Genomic DNA, 20,562 nt, shown 5'->3' on the forward strand with positions numbered 1-20,562 from the left:
GACAAACAGGTTTAGCAGTACACTTCAGTTCAGAGATAGTGATTGATGAGATATTCCATCATGGTATCATCCAGAACAATGAGACAATACATTTCTCTATTCTGTCTGCCTTGAGGAAAAAGCTACATGGAGCTTAACTGTCTGCGGCTTCTTTGCACCCCCTGACCTTCTGTTCATTTTTCTCTCAGCTCATCTCTGTCTCACTAGGCGGTATTCTTGAAATGGTAATTACTCTAATTTGTTTTTGTAACTTTTAGAAATGGGATTGATGTGTGCCTTATACAGCACTCACATACAATTATTTTTGGGCACTCAAAAGAGACCATGCTTTATATGAACCCTGTCTTTAGCCTTCTCTCTGTCTCTGTCATGTCTCACTCCATCCTCCATGTTGTCCTTTCTCTCTCATACAGGGGAAGCACATTGACATTATCAGTGCTGCTGACACCCACGACCAGGGATGGTGAAGAGAAGACAGAGATAGAGATGGGTGATGTGTTCCCTCAGGGATTTTGAAGCTCTCTACGTGACAATTTGCATATTTTTCTTATGAACAATGGGGAGACTCTCTTACTGATCAATCAGCGCTTTCAGTCTCCATCATAACAACCTCTATTTATAATAGCTATGTAGTAAATGACCAGGTTCAACGGAGGCACTGCCTCACCCCGGGTAAAAAGACATAACCATTCATTAAATTGTATGGTCTTGAAATTGAAGCACTTGCAATCAGACCAGCGAGACCAGCCAGATCACAACAGTATCCTTATAAACCTGTCACAGGTGTCGTTGTACACCTGTCACTGTAAACCAGTCACAAGATTGTTTTCGAAAGTACATTTATTTTATGTACAATATGAAGAGGTTGGTTGACGGTTTCAACAATCCAGATACACAAAACTAAACTTGAAGTGTTGGCCTTACGGCCTTACTTCCCTTGGTGTTTATCTGTCAACCTAAAGTCAAACAGGAGAATGGCATTGAAAATAACAATTACTCTTATCAAATCAAATAATGCATGAGTAACTGTCTTCAGTGGCAATTTATCGCAATTTATCTCAGCAATTTGTATATGCTGCTTAATTATGTGGAATATGTCAATGCCAAGCCTTTGGCACACATCCATGAGCAGGTTGGACTGGTCTGACATTAAACTCCCAGCAGGAAGAACTCAAGGTATACACCCCCAGGAGCACTTGATTTGTGGTATCACCAAGGTGCACAGGACAGGTGTGTGTGAGTGTGTGACAGAGGTGACACTGTTGTCTTGCTGTGACAAACAAGAGGAGACGTGCGGAGAACTGTCTGTACCTCTCTGGAGGAAATACTGACTTGTAGACACAGGATTTGCATCTAATTAGACTGAGCCCCCTCCAGCTCCATCCTGTCACAGACAGACAAACTCAGGTGAGCTGCACCTGAAGTTGCTCCATTCGGTTCAGATATAATTTGGGAAATTGTCACTTTCTCAATACAGAGTGGGCAGTTGGATGGTTCAATGTGATCATAGTTCAATGTGGACTGTTATGATAGGGAAGTTGATGAAAATGTACTGTGGTACAGGGAATATTGAATTCAAAATCAAAACCAGTTCTAGTACTGGATAGAAGTACTTGGCCTAAAGGTGCAATCTGGGATTGGTACATCAGTTTTTTTACTTTTAAAACAATGGTATTGTCATTGATTCTTGAAGAATATATGTAACTTATAAATGCCTCATGAGCTTAGTTCAACTGTATTACATGATCAAAACCCAAAATATAAGCTTGATTTACTCCATTGTTTGTAAACAACGTAATTGTAAACAAACACTATATAGGTTTACAAAAATGTTGATCTCATGGATGGTAAGTCCTTGCATCCATAGCTCCGTCTGTGAATTTGAGAGTGGTTACATTTCTCCAGCCCCATCCCTCCGCTCTTCACCAAAAGAAACTGGCAAAAAAAGGGGTAACTGCTCTGTTGTTGTTTGAAGGTTCCCCCTTTATAGCTCCTATTATTATAATTATATGTATTTATTATTTGTTTGTTTCTCTCAAACATTCTAAGGAGACAATGAGGTCAACTGCACACACACACAACTTTGTTGTTGTTGTTTTGTTTTTTATTTGCCTTGACTGTGTACCAATTTGAGACGACTTTTGCGTTGTGACATGGTGCATTATCATGCTGGAAGTAGCCATTAGAAGATGGGTAAATTGTAGCCATGAAGGGATGCACATGGTCAGCAACAATACTCAAATAGATTGTGGCATTCAAGCGATGATTGATTGGTATTAACAGGCCCGAAGTGTGCCAAGAAAACATTCCCTACACCATGATTACACTACCTCCACCATGAGAAGGTGTACAGGTGTTCCTAATAAAGTGTTCAGTGAGTGTATGTCTTCCATTCTATCAAACATCAACCATACACATTATTACTGTGAGTAATATAATTGCTCCTAAGTGTTGACGTGTTGATAACCAGTGACCAAATTGCTGTCTGTCTGTCTGTCAAGTTCAAACTGCAAGTGAATCAAGTGAATCAGGCCCTGAGTTTCATCTCTTTCATTCTTTCCATAACAGCCTGACCAAAACAATCTCACCAGGATGCAATTGTTGGCAATGCTAGGCAGTCATAACTCACATAGCTGTGAAGTTGCAAAGGGGAGAACTTGTCTGTGGTCGGTTTGTGGTATAAGCAACTGAATCCCTATGGCTAACTAGATGTGGCAGAGTGATTATTGATTAGTAATCAATATCATATGGAATCTAGAAGGAAATGGCTTAAGAGTCTATTCGGGAGTGTGGTGCTTCGGTTTCTAGGATCTGAGTCTGATTTATTGTCTTATCAGGGTAAGAAACATATGAAAGAGTGAGTCTTACGTTGAACTGCAAATATGGGGAAATAACTTTATTTATCCCTACTCCCACCCTCCCACATACTGTAGGCCTAGGCCTACTGCCAATGGATGACATAGCAAGATTCAGTCAAAGACAAGTGAAATGATGGCCAGTGAGATAGAGCATGCAATCATATCGAATGATGGGAATGTTTGGCATGTTTGGCAGATGAATAGAGTAGACAAGGATAGAAATGAAGCTTACCATGCAAAGAGACTGTGATCATGACTGAAATTTAAAGGCAGTACATCATTCAACAGAGGCTTAAAACAATATAAGGAACTGCTTGTGTCGACGTGTCAATGTGACACCAAATGACAATTCCTATTATCCACACACTGTCTGCTAGGAGGAAGTGCCTTTCTCCTCACAGTCTCTTCAGCAAGAGACCTTATGAGACACCTCCCCACTAAATTGTATGGTAACATTTTAGACTTGTCTGGTTGCAATCGATCGAAAGAGAACCATCTTCATAGGCCAATTGGAAACTTTTTCTCGACAGAGATACTGCCCCCGGACTAAGCCCTGTCACCTCAGTGCCCTCCTGCAATTTTCACCCAGCGTATACTCGGGCTCATGCCCAAACAGAACATGCCAAGAATGTCTAAGGATGAGACTGTCTGTTTGGCCTTGCAGCAAGCTCACCTGATCGACTAGACATGGACTTGCATGAAAGCTATCCCAGTGCACCTGTACTGAAACACTCTTTTTGAAATAAGGAAATGTCCCCGAAAGATGGTTAGAGTAAAACAACACACCTCAACAACACAATGAGACATTGGCTGGTCTGATAATTAGTCTCCATCATAATGACTTCTATATAACGACTTCTTTATAACAGCTATGTTCCTATAGGTAGTTAATGACCAGGTTCAACAGCACCTGCAGTGCAGGTTCAACAGCACTGCCTCACCCCGGGTGAAAAGACATAACCACTTATTAAATCTTATGGTCTTGAACACCTGTACACCCGTACACCTGTCACAAGATTGTTTTTGAATGTACATTTATTTTATGTACAGTATGAAGAGGTTGGTTGATGACAATCCAAAAACACAAATCTAAACTTGAAGTGATGGCCTTACGGCCTTACTTCCCTGGTTAATTCAAACAGGAGAATGGCATTGAAAAGAACAATTACTCTTATTATCAAATCAAATAATGCATGAGTAACTGTCTTCAGTGTCAATAATACACAATTTATCTCAGCAATTTGTATGTGCTGCTTAATTATGTGGAATATGTCAATGCCAAGCCTTTGGCACGCATCCATAGGCAGGTTGGACTGGTCTGACATGAAATTCCCAGCAGGAAGAACTCAAGGTATACACCCCCAGGAGCACTTGATTTGTGGTATCACCAAGGTGCACAGGACAGGTGTGTGTGAGTGTGTGACAGAGGTGACACTGTTGTCTTGCTGTGACAAACAAGAGGAGACGTGCGGAGAGCTGCCTGTACCTCTCTGGAGGAAATACTGACTTGTAGACACAGGATTTGCATCTAATTAGACTGAGCCCCCTCCAGCTCCATCCTGTCACAGGCAGACAAACTCAGGTGAGCTGCGCCTGAATCAATCAATGTGATCATAGTTCAATGTGGACTGTTATGATAGGGAAGTTGATGAAAATGTACTGTGGTTTGGGGAATATTGAATTCAAAATCAAAACCAGTTATAGTACTGGATAGGAGTACTTGGCCTAAAGGTGCAATCTGGGATTGGTACATACATTTTTTGACTTTTAAATCAATGGTATTGTCATTAATTCTTGAAGAATATATGTAACTTATAAATGCCTCATGAGCTTAGTTCAACTGTCTTACATCATCAAATCCCAAAATATAAGCTTGATTTATTCTATTGTTTGTAAAGAACATAATTGTAAACAAACACTATATAGGTTTCCTAAAATGTTGATCTCACGGATGACAAGTCCGTGCATCCATAGCTCCGTCTGTGAATTTGAGAGTGGTTACATTTCTCCAGCCCCATCCCTCCGCTCTTCACCAAAAGAAACTGGCAAAAAAAGGGGTAACTGCTCTGTTGTTGTTTGAAGGTTCCCCCTTTATAGCTCCTATTATTATAATTATATGTATTTATTATTTGTTTGTTTCTCTCAAACATTCTAAGGAGACAATGAGGTCGACTGCACACACACACAACTTTGTTGTTGTTGTTTTGTTTTTTATTTGCCTTGACTGTGTACCAAACAATGGGTAACGAACAACACAGATATGTCTTCCATTCTATCAAACATCAACCATACACGTTATTACTGTGAGTAATATAATTGCTCCTAAGCGCTGACGTGTTGATAACCAGTTACCAAATTGCTGTTTCTGGTTTTATTCATAAACACATAGAGAAATGGAAAATTGTGTCAATCGTCAAAGAAATCAAAAGCATTTTCATGCTGTGTTGAAAATGCACCACTGTGACTTTTTTTGCTTCATAAAAAAGCAGAAAGATGTCTCCACTGAAGGTCCTCACTCTACTACCATACAAAGGTAGATACTGCCAGCATTGACATTAACTTGTGATAAAGTGGAGGAGTGAATTTGGTTCATATTGAAGAACACATTAATTTGTTTTTTTATTATACATTACTTTCACAGCATTGTAAACAATAAGTAGCATATTAAGAAGATTAAGTCATTGACAAGATAGCTTGTTCAAGGTGTCGGTCCTCTCCAGTAGAACATAGTACAGCACAGCGACACTGTATAATTTAGGAGCATTGGCTGCAGACAGACATATAGAAAGGTGGTTAACTGGTAGAAAACACTGGCTGCATTGATTGATTGAAGCTTTTGGCCTAGTCAGCTCAGTGGCATGTTTGCCAATGTGACAGGGACTTAACACTGGTGCCACTCTGACATGGACAAACATACAGTTGAGTTTAAACATCGCTCAAGCACATGAGCATGTTTGACCATCATCAGTCAACCATTGGCTTGTGAACTTTGTGTCATTGAACTGGTTTATGTTGTTCACCTGGTTTGTGTTGTGTAGTCATCAGTAAGATCTGTTTTGAGAACACCAGTTAGATCAAGAGATGTGTGTGGTGATGGTTTAAAAAGCAGTTAAACATGCAATTCTATTCAGTCCTCATCAGTCAAGCACATTGTTTGGTGTTCAGCCTCAAAAGGAGCCTCAAAAGAATGTTGTTAAGTACAATTTGTGCATGTGTGACAAATTTTGGGGTAAAATGCTAGAAGGTTAATTATGTAAGATGATGACGCAGATGCACAATGTGATGCTGTATGATATTGATGTAGGTGTGCTGTGTGTTTTGTTAGGTACACATCATGTCCCATGGGAAGACGCAGGAGGAGCGGTCCACTGAACAGGAAGAAGAGATGGGAGAAGAGACCTTCCTCAAAGACCTCTACCTTTACATGAAGAACAGAAATACACCCATCGAGAGAATCCCTCACTTGGGCTTTAAACAGAGTGAGTGTGCACCCCCCCCCCCCCCCCCCCACACACACACACACACACACTCTGTTCACCTCAGACTGTTGTTGATACTGTGTTTCTTGCTTTGTATTTCTAGTTGATCTTTTTCTGATGTACAAGACTGTGAAAAGCTTGGATGGCTACCACCAGGTAAAATGTCATGACTATATCCATCTAACCATAGGTTTTTACTAGCATAACTATAATTCTGTATTGTTGCATCATGCAGTTGATTAAGAATGACACTTTATAGCTATAAAGTTATGAGCAGTTATCTGTGACAGTAAACACAGGTTAGTACAAGTTGAAACATGATCTGATAATCTGTCTGTCTATCAATAATCAGTCATCAGACAGCTAATATTTTTGTTGCTGCTGTATACTGAAGTAACTACACTCACTGAGCACTTTATTAGTAACACCTGTACACCTTCTCATGGTGGAGGTGGTGTAATGGTGTGGGAAATGTTTTCTTGGCACACTTCGGGCCTGTTAATACCAATCAATCATCGCTTGAATGCCACAGCCTATTTGAGTATTTGAGTAGTTGCTGACCATGTGCGTCCCTTCACGAAAAATCTGCAGGAATTGCGTGATGCAATTATGTCATCATGGACCAGAATCTCAAAGGAATGTTTGAAACATCTTGTGGAATCAATGCCATGAATAATTGAGGCTGTTTTGAGAGCAAAGGGAGGCCCTACCCAGTATTAGTATAGTGTTCCTAATAAAGTGTTCAGTGAGTGTATATCCAATATGTGTGGCAGCAACATGAGGAAATCATTAGTGCTAAATGAATGATACAGAAATGTGGCATGGTACAGTGTATCTAATGAAACGTGCATGTTACCTGCATGCAAGCTTGATGCTTAACAGCACTAACAGTAACATTACAATATGTTTTGTTTGAAATCAGCTTTTGAACATTTCATTTCTACCAGGTCACTTCCCAGCAGTTGTGGAAGCAGGTGTACAACACTCTGGGAGGGAACCCTCGGAGCACCAGCGCAGCCACCTGCACCCGCAGACACTACGAGAAGTGAGTTTGAGAGTGTGAGTGCATGAGAGATAGAATAGTGACAGAATAGTGTTGGATAGCAGGTAGCCCAGATTGTCAATCAAGCCCTTGTCAGTAAAGCATTGTTTGTGTTTGCAGAGAATTAAATGAATGTGGTATGTGTCAAGTATGTTGTTCTCTAAAGTAGCTTTTTCCACAGGCTGCTTCTGCCATTTGAATGTCATTTGAAAGGTGGTGACTACATGGAGGTCATTCCACAGCGCCAGCAGAAACGCACATATTACAACAGTGAGGAGGAGGATTGCCCAAGGGGAGCTAAACGCAGCATGTCTTATAGACCTCACCAAACATCTCTGCACCAGGTACACACACACACACACGCACGCACGCACAATGTTTATACTCAACACTATGACATCTCTCCAACTGACCTCTCTGGCTTTTCCCATCAGAACGTCCTGACAGACTCTTGTATGAGGATCCTCCCTATGCCTGCACACTACCATCAATACTGTCACCATAGACACCCAGCTCTGCCCCCCTATGTCCCCTCCTGCCCTACGCTGACCACCAATGGCCACTCCATCCCCCACCCTGCCCCCCACCACCAGGTGCCCTACCTCGCCTCCTCTGAGGGGTCAACAGAGAGGGCCAAACAGCCCCTGGAGCGCCTGCGCTACCTGGCAGACCGCTTTAAGTTCTCCTCTGGCAGGGCTGAGCCTCTCAACCTCAGCTGCAAAGCCACTGCTCCAGAGTCAGCCAGCCACCCTGCCTCATCCTTTGCCCCACTTCCCTCCAAAAAAACTCCTAAGTTCCTGAACAAGGCCTCAACTCTGTACCCTGCTAAGGGGGTGACTAACAATGAGGGTTGTGAGACACTAGAAGGAGAGGCAGCCCCTAGGAAGCTCAGTCCAGCTCCAGCCTTCAACTACCCGCCGGTGGCCAGAGAGGGCTGCGTCATCGACCTCACATCCTCCTCCACATGGTCCTCCCAGAGCTCCGCCCCTGCCTCCGCTGAGTCCCCCAGCCCTCCATCCCTGCACAGCCGAAGGGAAAGCACCCCGGCCATGGTTCAAATTCCCAGAGCATTGACAATGGAGTACCCAGACTGGTCTAGGGAGGGGAGAGTGGAGAATCCCAAAACCAGTCCAGGGCCTCTCAATCTCAGCCGTGCTCTGCCCAGTCCCCCCAGAGAGTCTGGGGGCAGGATGGAGATCCAGATACCTCTGGCGGTGCTCCATGATTGGATCAAAGGAGGCTTGCTGAGTGGGCCTACTGCCTCCAGGCCAGGCCCTCTGTCCTTCCAGCACACCCCAGGTCCAACACCAGGCAAAGAGCCAAGAGAGAGGGACAGCGCTATCTTAGACTCCTCCTCCTCCTCCAGGGATGACCTTGCTAACCTGAACTTTCACAATCATCACAGAGGTCAGGACAGGAGCGGCACAATGGTGGATCTAAGCTTGAGAGAGAGGTCTTTAGAGAGGCACAGGAACCTGCCTAGTCCCACCATTGCCCCTATCAGTGATCTCCACCCAAAGTCCCCCTACCGCTACTCTAGCTGTAGGCCACTGCCAGTAGGTAGCATCCCCCAACATGTGGACAGCAGGGACGTGTATCCATGGGAGGAGCAGGAGGCCAGGAGGTTTTACTACACAAGGTCCATGAATGGCCAAGATCCACGAGACAGAGGCAGCAGCAGTGGCCAGGTTCTGCCTATCCCCAAGATTCACTCTAGCCCCCAGTCTCTGGAGCTGGACAACATAGGCCCCAAATCCCCAACCTATAGTCCTGACATATCCCAGGGAAGGATGGAGAGGTCTGGGCTGGGAGGCCATGCAGTGCTGATGGTGAACCTCTTCTCCCTCTCTGATGCCCCTGACCACTGAAGAGTTTATGAAGTTAAAGAGGCTCATATCCAGCTCCTCATGAGTGGAGTGATCAACTTTCCTGTTCACTTGAAAGTGGATATTGTGCATTGATTCTTGACTAAAAGTATATTTCTCATATTGATATTGGATACTTTGAAAGCATATATTGTACATAAAAGATTGAGAGACCTCCTGACACATACAGTAGATACATATGTACTGCCTCTGCCATGAGACATTGTAGCACATTTACTAACATATGAACACATTTTTGCATCACTACAACATTTTAATCACAAAAATATTGTTGTTTGTGGACTGAAGTTGGTTCATTTTCCTAAATGAAGTTTTTTTTTCCTCAGGGTTTTGAACATGAAGCTGTAGTAAAGTGTTTTTTTTAAGTAAAAAGATTGTTCATAACTTAGCTGTAGAACAGTGTGTGTCAGGCATACATAATTCCAAAACAAGTTTATGCAGGATGAAAAGTGGATTTTTTTGTATTGTGTGAATTGAGGTATTGAGAGCCTTATAAAGTTACATATTTATTATTGCTAAATAATTGTAAAACAAACTGAACATCAGGAGACTAAACACAAAGAGGTAGAGCAATTATACAAGAGAAACTCAAATCATATTAGTTTATACTGTATGAATCTGTGATTGTAAAGATATTTGCAAATGCAGCATATTTCCCTCTTGTAATATTACAATGAGTAATATTGGATTCATTTAAACCTTTTCATGTTTGTAAATAATGTTCATTTAAACAATAAACATACAGATATCTTTTAAATTGATGGTACAGTATTTTATTCAAGTCATACAGTGCCCTGCGTAAATAATGGGACAGTGAAGCAAACAATTTTTAAAATAGCGATTCTGAGCTTTTATTTAATGGTATTTGTGTACATATTGGTTTCACCATTCAGAAATCAGTTTTTATGCATAGTCCTCCTATTTTAGTACCCAAATCAACAGTTTGGAACATCATAAAAAATAAACAAAAGCACCGGTGGTAAGAGGAAATTCTGGTAGATTGTTGGAGACTTCCAAAGAAGCATCATTAAAAAGAACAAAAGCACTAGTGAGCTCAGCAATCCGCAAACATGGTGGTAGGCCAAGGAAGACTTCCACAGTGATGATCAAATAAAGCTGTGAAATGGTGATGAAAACAAAAGCAGTGTAAAATATATTCTGTTTACTATTCTTCATATTCACATTGTCACTGTGTCATATTTACAGTAGTAGGAGTTGTTAGAGGAGTGCTCTTCAGCCTCCACATCCACTCTCCCTCAGGATGCTGAGGTGTCCAAAGTCTGGGGTCAGGGTTCAAACCATAGGCTACGTGAGGTGGTGGTGGGTGCTGCTCTGGATGATGTGAGAATGGAATATTTGATCTACAGTACCAGTCAAAAGTGTGGTTTTTCTTTTCTTTTTTAAAATTATTTTCTACATTGTAGATTAATATTGAAGACATCAAAACTATGAAGGAACACATATAGAATTATGTAGTAAACAAAAAAGTGTTAAACAAACCAGAATATGTTTTATATTTTAGATTCTTCAAAGTAGCCACCTTTTGCTTTAATGACAGCTTTGCACACTCTTGGCAAGGTGTGTCCAAACTTTTGACTGGTACTGTATATAATATCTTATCTTTATGAGGATGAGACCTCCCATCAGCACACTGGGAGCGGCCCTCACTGCTCCGGCACCACATGACATGTCAATAACTAAAACAGAGAGACAAAGAGAAAGAGACAAGGACAATGAGTGACTACAACAAACAATCAGTGTTTCATATCACTCCATTCATTATCATCCTTTTATATAATCACGTCAGAAAGAACTAAAGGCTAAGTGCTAAACTAGGGGTGGGAAAACATTTTGGCTCAGGGGCCACATTTGGTCTTGAATACCAGGTGGGGTGGGGTTTTTAGAAATACTTGATGTTACATTGCATTCAACACACACTGCTCTATGTACCTCAATTACAAATTTATTAAACCAAAAATATGTTTGCATGTGCACTGATGTTCAAGTGAATCACATTCTTTTCCAAAGGACAGGCTCTCAAGAGACCTATTTTCACCCAATGTCCCTCTGTTTAAAGTCCTGTTTTTTTAACAATGACATAAGTATCAGTAAGTACAAAAGACAAAATACAGAATAATAGGCTATCACTTTCATATTTTACAGTACATCAGTGCCTTATCTCAAATTATAATGCACATTCTTTGTGTTACAGTCAACATATTATCACCAGATACTCTTAATCACAGTTACATTTTTTTGTCTTATTACTTTAAGTAACATTTTCATGTAACATTTACTATTTTCATTTCCAGGTCATTTCCAGTATCAGGAAACGGTATTCTTAGCATCACTAAGAGTGCATTTTTCCCATGGCTAATCAATGTGAACAGTGAAGTTGCTCACCCTGTTTTACAAGCTTATCCAAGTCAGGTGCTATTTTTGAGGTTGAAAGACGCAGTATGGCAAACAAGTGTTCATCATTAAGTCGAGATCTGTGCTTTGATTTATTGTAGTTCATCACCGAAAAGGTTTGCTCACACATGTAAGTTCCGGCCCGTGGGCCGTAGTTTGCCCATGCCTGTGCTAAACTCTAGTAGATATGAGAGTATGAGACTATAGGGGGTATAGTAGTATAGATATTCATATCTTCAGGTGATGAATTTATTAAATTATTTGTAAGAAAAGAATGACACCAACAATAGGGAGTGTTCTTGTCTGACATTCAACCACTCATCCACTTAGTCTGGAAACAGGGAATACAGTAAGGCTTCTTCATCCTATTTTTACACAGCTCATTCCACTGAGGTTGAATGCTGAAGTGAGGTAGCTGGGCCCTACATGCTTCACTTCTGTGAAGTGAGGTAGCTGGTTAGCTATGGTATGAGGACAGCTATGCCAAGGCCCAGTTATATAACCAGAAGGATGATGGCAAAGTGACAGTGAGGATTGTGATGTGAATACTGTAGCAGAACTGCAATCCAACCCACACCCCTCTGCTAGCATTAAGGAATGCACTGGCTGGATTCTACTGGATTCACACAATACTACTAAATGGATTATACTGGAATACAATTATTAAAAAAGCTGTGTGTAACATCCTCCCTAATAATAATATAACCCCCCTGAAATGGACTTGCAGTGAAGGACATTATGTGTGGTGTTTCTGCATGCGTGTACGATTTGAAGAGGCAGCTACTATCCCAGAGACAGAGTACACTCCCTGAGAATACCCCTGGCCAATTGTAACAAACCTGCGCTCCCCCTAGACACTAGATTTTAGAAAGCGCTTTTCAGGTCCAAAACAACGTTCATAAATGAAAGGGATCTCATTCTCTGATCACTACCAATTAAACATAGTCATTACAACCATAAGAAATGGAATGTTACATATGGCACCTTTAACACTGTAGAAATACAGTACACAGGGTCACTACTTCACACCATCCCTCCTTCCGAATGGAACCAAGTTCATCAAAAATCTTCTAACAAGGACCTGTGCAATAATGCACAGGTCGTTCATCTGACGTTCATCTGCTCTACAATAACTGTTGTGACAGTGCCACAGCACAACATACATTTTCTAGTATCAGAACTGTACCAACAAATGCCACTGGAAGCACCTTTAGTGCCTATTTAACTGTGGCCACTTACACATGGTGACATATTCTACAGTATCTTTCACCTCTGTTTCACCTCCTCCTGCTTCAACCATGATCCCGATACACGCCATCCCCCTCCCCACCCACCACAGCCAAACGGCTGTGTCAACATGTTGCGCAACCAAGTGCAACCACAATGATGTGCCAACCACAAGGATCTGCAGATCTTAGATCAACAGCATTCCTCAGCTCTTTTCCCCGTGGCAGAATCATTACTACAGTTAGAGCGATTATGAATCTTGAGAGGCTGCCAAGCTGTCAAACTGGGATTATGAATAAGACATGAATGGTGCTCATCAAACATCTCACAATAGAAGACAAAGGTACATTACAGACTGCTTGCATGAAACATGAGAATAAAACAGATTGAGAGTGTCAACATGAAGGAATGAGGATAGCATAACTGTAGAAATGAGGATGATAGTGTACTTGGTTAAAATACCTTGCTTCTGAATATTCCAATCCAAACATCATTAGTATAGTGACACATACAGTATTTATTACTACTACATACACTCACCGAACACTTTATTAGGAACACCTGTACACCTTCTCATGGTGGAGGTGGTGTAATGGTGTGGGGAATGTTTTCTTGGCACACTTTGGGCCTGTTAATACCAATCAATCATCGCTTGAATGCCACAGCCTATTTAAGTATTGTTTCTGACCATGTGCATCCCTTCATGGACACATTTTACCCATCTTCTAATGGCTACTTCCAGCATGATAATGCACCATGTGACAAAGCAAAAGTCGTCTCAAACTGGTTTCATGAACATGACAATGAGTTCAGTGTTCTTCAGTGGCCTTCCCAGTCACCGGATCTGAATCCAGTAGAACACCTTTGGGATGTGGCAGAACGGGAGATTCACAGCTTGCGAATGCACCTGAAAAATCTGCAGGAATTGCGGAATGCAATCATGTCATCATGGACCAGGATCTCAAAGAAATGTTTCCAACATCTTGTGGAATCAATGCCACAAAGAAGTGAGGCTGTTTGGAGAGCAAAGGGAGGCCCTACCCAGTATTAGTATAGTGTTCCTAATAAAGTGTTCAGTGAGTGTATATTGCACTACTGCTGTACTAAAATAGACAGTACAAACTGCATGTACTGTAAACAAAGGCATTCATTATAACAACTGCACCCACTTATATTCCCATTCCGTCATGTATTAGCCTACACGCCAACGCAACAGACTCTGTGAAACAACCTGTCCCATTGAGCAGCCTGTAACACCATTTGACCCACCCCTGGCCTCGCTCTGTATACATCCTTCAATTTCACTCAGATATCTGTAGAATAGGGCACTCTGACATAGATTAAGGCCCTGGTTTATGTTAGCCACTTCTACTGTTTGCCATCTGGATAAGTCAAACACACAGCAGAACAAAGAGTGTTTGATGATTCACACTCTCTTAGAAGAACAGTGTGTCTATGAGTTTGTTAACAGTGAGCTGTTTATCAGGTTCGGTTGAGATGACTCATGCGAAACCAAACCGCTCATGACCTGGTTAATTCTGACTGAAACCACCAGGGGTCTATGGTCTATCTGTGGTTAATCTCGCCTACCAGCTAGCTCTCTCTCTCTCTCTGGGACGAGGTTAGACAGAGGCCTATGTTAACCTGTGTTCAGTAGCTTTGTCTGCTGTCTCACAAAGCATGAGTAATAGGGATTAGTGTCATTCTGATAGTCTGACAGACAGGTTAGTGTCATTACCTTCTGTTAATATCAATATTACATTGAATATCTCTGAGTCAATGGATTGCTCAATGAAGTTGCCATAATCTCACATTTCCACTTCCATGTGGGTGCCAGCTATGCTATAATCTACACCAACATTGCTAGCCTATGCTATTGGCTAATTTAGAACTACTATTACCTACATTCATCAGGTACCTATATTCATCAGGGTGTTTGTGGGTTGGAGAGGGTGAATGTATAAAGTTACTGTACGTGAATGTGTGTAACAGAGAGCACAGTGTGGGGTTACAGTAGGCTAATACTAGTGTGTAGCTGTGCATGATGTCCTGGTACGGTACTGTACTCTACCTGTAGTAGGACATGAGCAGAGTACGGACCTCAGCAGATACTGACTTATCCTGGATCACCAGACCCTCACCTGGGGAAGAAGGGGTCACTGATGAGGAGGAGGGGAAGGAGGGATGGAGGTGGAGGAAGGACATGAAATGGAAGAATCACAAAAGGACAAAATTAAAGATAAGTGGAGGCAAGGTGTGGAGTAATAAAGGAAAAACAAATATTTGCATAAGTATGAGGATCCAAAACATTCTAGCCCATTTTCTTCTATCATTTCCTCAAGTGACTCTTTCCTTCATACTTTCATCACTTTCTCATCATTCACGTCTCTTCATCAAATTCTCATTTTCCATCTCTCTCTCCATCAATCTCTCATTCCTCTGCTCTCTCGGAAAGCTTGGAATGTTCTTCTTGACACAGCACATACCCACATCCTGGATCACCAGACCCTCACCTGGGGAAGAAGGGGTCACTGATGAGGAGGAGGGGAAGGAGGGATGGAGGCGGAGGAAGGACATGAAATGGAAGAATCACAAAAGGACAAAATTAAAGATAAGTGGAGGCAAGGTGTGGAGTAATAAAGGAAAAACAAATATTTGCATAAGCATGAGGATCCAAAACATTCTAGCCCATTTTCTTCTATCATTTCCTCAAGTGACTCTTTCCTTCATACTTTCATCACTTTCTCATCATTCACGTCTCTTCATCAAATTCTCATTTTCCATCTCTCTCTCCATCAATCTCTCATTCCTCTACTCTCTCGGAATACTAGGAATGTTCTTCTTGGCGCAGCGCACGTCCACGTGATGAGTATTGATGTATTTCTGTTCCCCTTGGTTGCCTAGAGACATATTGCAGAAGACTGGAGCTGAATAGGCCCTGATCAGCCTGAGTCATTGTGGTGCAGGGTAGGTGTCGCAGATAATGCAGCCATTGACAGCAGCAGGACAATCTAGGGCTGTCTAAGATCAGCCATAGGAGGACACATAATTATCTCTTCTTTGGATCCTGCTGTTTGCTCTGAAAACAGGTTTCTCCTCCATCTGAGATCTCGATACAGTGTGTGTGTGTGAGACAGTTTAGGTTGCACAGATTTGTAAGGTAATCACACTAACTACAATATTGCGAATATAAAATAGATTCAATTCAATAATTTGTTTAAACGTGTCCAATAATGTTATTGGACATTGAATGGATATCTGAATCACTGTCTGTAGCGTGTCAGCAGACACTGTGCTTGTGATGGTAGAGTTGATTCTACGGTATCAATAGTCACCTATTTCGTGGTACAGCGAGCCCTGCTTCGTTGTGGTGAGAATGGATTTCCTGGACGAAGGCACTTCAATCTTCATCAGGTCATCACAACACTGCTTCCATTGACCTGCGAAAGTAGAGCCATTTGAATTTCACAATTATTTCAATTTTGGTGTATATTCTGTAACATACATACAGTACATTCACATTGACTGCTCCCCAACAGTAAGCTGCAAGTACACACATGATCTTTCTGTTTGTTTTTTAACCAAGAGGATGTATAACATAAATCAAGACATACATGGACATCAGTCCATGCATTATGTATGGACAGTAAATCAGTTTGTGTGTATGATGTCTGGTGGAATACAGTGCCCTGCATAAGTAATGGAACAGTGAAGCATTTTTTCTTCTTTTGGCTCTACACTCCAGAAGTTTGATTTGAATTAAATAATTACTACCTGTATGAGGTTAAAGTAGAGATTGTCAGCTTTTATTTGATGGTATTTGTGTACTTATTGGTTTCACCATTCAGAAATCAGTTTTTATGCATAGTCCTCCTATTTTAGTACCGAACAACAATTCGGCTTGACAGGTGTTTCTGGTAAGTCAGGTGTGTTCCGTCACATCATTTGTGCAGGCATAAGAGATCTGTTAATGTGTATTTTTGATTCTAGGCTTTGGATTTGCCTTTGGAGTTTGCTATTGGTGTCTGTCAACATGAGGACCAAAGAGGTGTCAATCAAAGTCAAGCTATTATTAGGCTGAAAAATCTGAAAAATAAACATAGCCAAAACCTTAGGCTTGCCAAAATCAACAGTTTGGAACGTCATAAAAAATAAACAAAAGCACCGGTGGTAAGAGGGGTATCTTACAGGAAATTCATAATTACTTTGCTGATGTCGACTGAAACAATAACTATCTCTTAGGAACATCTTGTAAAGAGACTTTGTGAGAAAGCAGATAGATAATGTCAATGAAAGTCAAGGAAGTAATTAAAGGCTTAGCCAAAACCTTAGGCTTGCTAAAATCAACAGCTTGGAACATCATTAAAAAGAAAAAAAAAAAGCACTGGTGAGCTCTGAAATTGCAGACGGGCTGGTAGGCCAAGGAAGACATCCACAGTGGATGATCGAAGAATGCTCACCATAATTAAGAAAACCCCCAAAACAACTGTCCCACAGATCAGGAACACTATCCAGGAGGTAGGTGTGAATGTGTCAGAGACTACCATCTGCAGAATACAGTACGTCACCAGACAAACTACAGACGCTTCACTGCAAGGTGCAAACCACTAGTTTTCCTCGCAAAAGATGGCCAGTTGCAGTTTGCTAAAAAGTACCTTAAAAGCCTGCAGAGGTCTGGAAAAATGTATTGTGGACAGGTAAGATGAATATTATCATGTACCAGAGTGACTGCAAGAGGAAAGTTTGGAGAAAAAAAGGATCTGCCCAAGTTTTACAGCATACAGTGTTGCATACAGGGTTTGGGCATCTATACTTGCCACTAAAACTTACTAACCTGTCTTAATTGATGATTGTAACTTCTGATGGCAGCAGCAGAATGTATTCTAAAGTGTACAGAAACATCTTGTTTGCTCGAGTGCAAGCAGATCCTTCCAAATTCATTGGATGGTGCTTCATCATACAGTAAGACAATGACCCCCATACTGCCATAGCAACTAGGGAGATTTTCAGAGCCAAAAAGTGGAAAGGTCTTGACTGGCCAAGTCAATCTTCAGATTTAAATCCAATTGAACATGCATTTCATTTCCTGATGATAAGATTTTAGGCAAAAATACCTCAAAACAAAAAACTACTGAAGATGGCTCCAGTACAGGCCTGGCAAATCATCACCAGAGAAGACACCCAGCGTCTGGTAGAGTCAATGGGTTGCAGGCTTCAGGCAGTTATTGCATGCATGATTGTCGACCAAATACTAAACATGAATGCTTATTTTGGACATTTTGGATTTGTCCCATTGCTTTTGAGTACCCTGAAATAGGGGGACTATGCATAAAAAGTGGTGTAATTTTTGAATGGTTTTGCTTTGATGACAGTGTTGCACACTCTTGGTAAGGTGTGTCCAAACTTTTGACTGGTACTGTACACAAATCACATAAAAGTTGAAAATCTGTACTTTAACTTTAACTTTGCTTGATTTCAAATCCAAACTTTTTGAGTTAGGCAAGGCACTGTATCTCTCACACATATACTAGTGTTAACCTCAACACCTGTATCTACATATAAGTGTACCAGAGAATCCCATCTGCAATAACACACTACTGTCTCTGAATCTACCTTCTGCCTGCATGTCAATGTTGAAAAAAGTATCAATGTTGACAAAAGTATTGATCACTGTTAATTGACTGCATATTTCTGTCATGACGTGTTGTGTAGGTGTGGTGTGTGTGTGTGTGTGTATATGTGTGTGTGTGTGTGTGTGTGTGTGTGTGTGTGTGTGTGTGTGTGTAGGCTATGTCCTCATACATAAAGACCTCTCTGACATGTCTCATGCCGTCACTGCAGCTATTTTCCTGTTTTTATTGGAATGCTGCTCTAGCTCCAACCAATGACTTCTGAGGAAAACAAAAGACGTCCTTCAGAAAGAATGCAGAGAAGAAACACAGACCCAGTCAATAAAGCAGCTTAAGGGTAAAGATTCCAGCAAACTAAGAGTTGCTGCCCAGAGCTTGTCTTTCACCTGATGTTCAGCTAATGTTATGACGCTACAATATCAACAAACACTTCAGTGTCAGACAATGACGTAAAATATCTGAGGTCTAAAATTCCTGACAGACAGACACACCCAACAACACACGCAGTCCTGCACACACACCTGCATATTAAAATGTACGTTTGTGGGACATTGGAAAATGTATACTCACAATACCTTGTCTTAAGTTGCACAACATACAGTACCATAAATAGTTGGTTAGATTCATCATTCCTTTGTCTCTGTGTTCTGTGTAGAAGCAGGTTCAGTATTGTGGTAAAGTATTACAAGTATACCTTGACTTTCAGGTATACCATGTCATTAAATGATTAACTGTCTCTTTTATAAAGGTTAAAAATTTATCTGACAGGTATAATTTTGACTCCATTAACACCCACCAGTATCAAATGACATTCACACACAGGCATGCACACACCCACACATGCACACAGGCACACACACAGACACAGACACAGAGGAACACACACTTGGACACACTGAGTGAGGTCTACTGGTCTACACAGATAGTGGTCTAACCAGACCCTTCCACAGGCTTCGTCTGCAATCAACATCCAATGTCATGAATTTCAAATAAGTATAACAGAGCCACAAATATTCCAAATTAACTTAAATAAGTAGGTCTGTACAAGTCCAGAATACAAGCATAAACAATGATCAACATATCAAAAATGTGATGTATTTTGCTTATTTTGGGTTTCAAAATAAGCACTAATGGTGTAACAGATGTTATACAGAGGAAAAACAAAGACGCTGAGTGTAAGACAAGGCAAGTCTATTCCATTGGAGGCTGGTGAAGGTTGGGCTCACCGTAATGCATGGAATCAGGAACAGTATCAAACATGTGCGTTTGAGGTTTGTTCCAGCCCTGATGCTGAGTTGTCTGACTGTTACTGTGGGTTTGTATAACAGACCTTGCCTTTCAGACATGGCTACAGGGAGGGCATTTTTTAAATTATTTTGGGCAGACTGTGTTAATTACTACTACTACTACGTCCAAATCTTTTATCTGCCATGAAGTCTTTCAACTGCCCTGACTTAACACCCTAATACTAGGCTCAACGGTAACATTTCTCAAACGTTAAAACACGCAGAGAAATCAGAAGCACAGGTTCTACATTCTCACAGGCAGGTTTTTCTTCATAGAATCGGAGGCGACAGCCAACAAATATGTGACAGGCTATCTAGATTATGGGTTTACAGATGTGATAATGAAGGAATTCAGTTTGAAAGCTTTGGCTTGTGTTAGAATGCCTTCTGTCACCTGCAGCTTTTAGATTTTTAGATATTTCACTTGAACTGACAAATTTACTCCATGAATCAAATCTCAACTAGTCAAAACCAGTTGAGATAAGATATAGAGACATGAGGAATACTGTGCTGTTACAGTTGAGGAGAATTATTGTGTTCCACGAAGTGATACTTATCAAGTCCCACCCTTGTCATAAATACCTTCTGTCGTCAACACACAGGCACGCATGCATGCATATAGTCAACAACTGTAGATGTGCTGTAAGGGTTTCATGTATGACCTCACCCTGAGATCTCTAGTGTGGGCAAGGGCGAGGTGAGGCGTATCAACAATGAAATTGAAAAAATTAAAACAAAAATG

At 41.2% G+C, this 20,562-nt stretch overlaps 2 protein-coding genes across 5 annotated transcripts in view; one reads left to right on the forward strand and one right to left on the reverse strand.

Moving 5' to 3' along the window:
- The first annotated feature begins 1,209 nt into the window (after nt 1-1,209).
- On the forward strand, nt 1,210-10,013 carry arid6 (AT-rich interaction domain 6). Of its 4 annotated transcripts, none has more exons than XM_083670553.1 (7): nt 1,210-1,407; nt 5,345-5,391; nt 6,184-6,337; nt 6,441-6,493; nt 7,285-7,382; nt 7,561-7,723; nt 7,814-10,013. In XM_083670553.1, the coding sequence occupies exons 3-7, from the start codon at nt 6,193-6,195 to the stop codon at nt 9,245-9,247; spliced, it is 1,893 nt and encodes a 630-aa protein (XP_083526679.1). In that variant the 5' UTR covers nt 1,210-1,407; nt 5,345-5,391; nt 6,184-6,192; the 3' UTR covers nt 9,248-10,013. The 4 variants fall into 4 exon arrangements, with proteins under 4 accessions (XP_083526679.1, XP_083526677.1, XP_083526678.1 ...); XM_083670552.1 differs by lacking the exon at nt 1,210-1,407 and adding an exon at nt 4,252-4,440; XM_083670551.1 differs by lacking the exon at nt 5,345-5,391.
- A 73-nt stretch (nt 10,014-10,086) lies between these two features.
- LOC310804316 (rhotekin-like) overlaps nt 10,087-20,562 on the reverse strand; it is a 20,003-nt gene continuing 9,527 nt past the window's right edge. Inside the window, exons 11-14 of the mRNA XM_083669488.1 lie at nt 16,240-16,344; nt 15,418-15,435; nt 14,976-15,063; nt 10,087-10,962 (exon numbers count right to left, since the gene is read on the reverse strand). Coding sequence (XP_083525614.1) covers nt 10,956-10,962; nt 14,976-15,063; nt 15,418-15,435; nt 16,240-16,344 — 218 coding nt within the window. The 3' untranslated portion in view covers nt 10,087-10,955. The remainder of the gene's footprint in view (nt 10,963-14,975; nt 15,064-15,417; nt 15,436-16,239; nt 16,345-20,562) is intronic.

Source organism: Argentina silus, assembly GCF_951799395.1.
Source record: "Argentina silus genome assembly, chromosome: 5".
NCBI classification, from domain to species: Eukaryota; Metazoa; Chordata; class Actinopteri; order Argentiniformes; family Argentinidae; genus Argentina; species Argentina silus.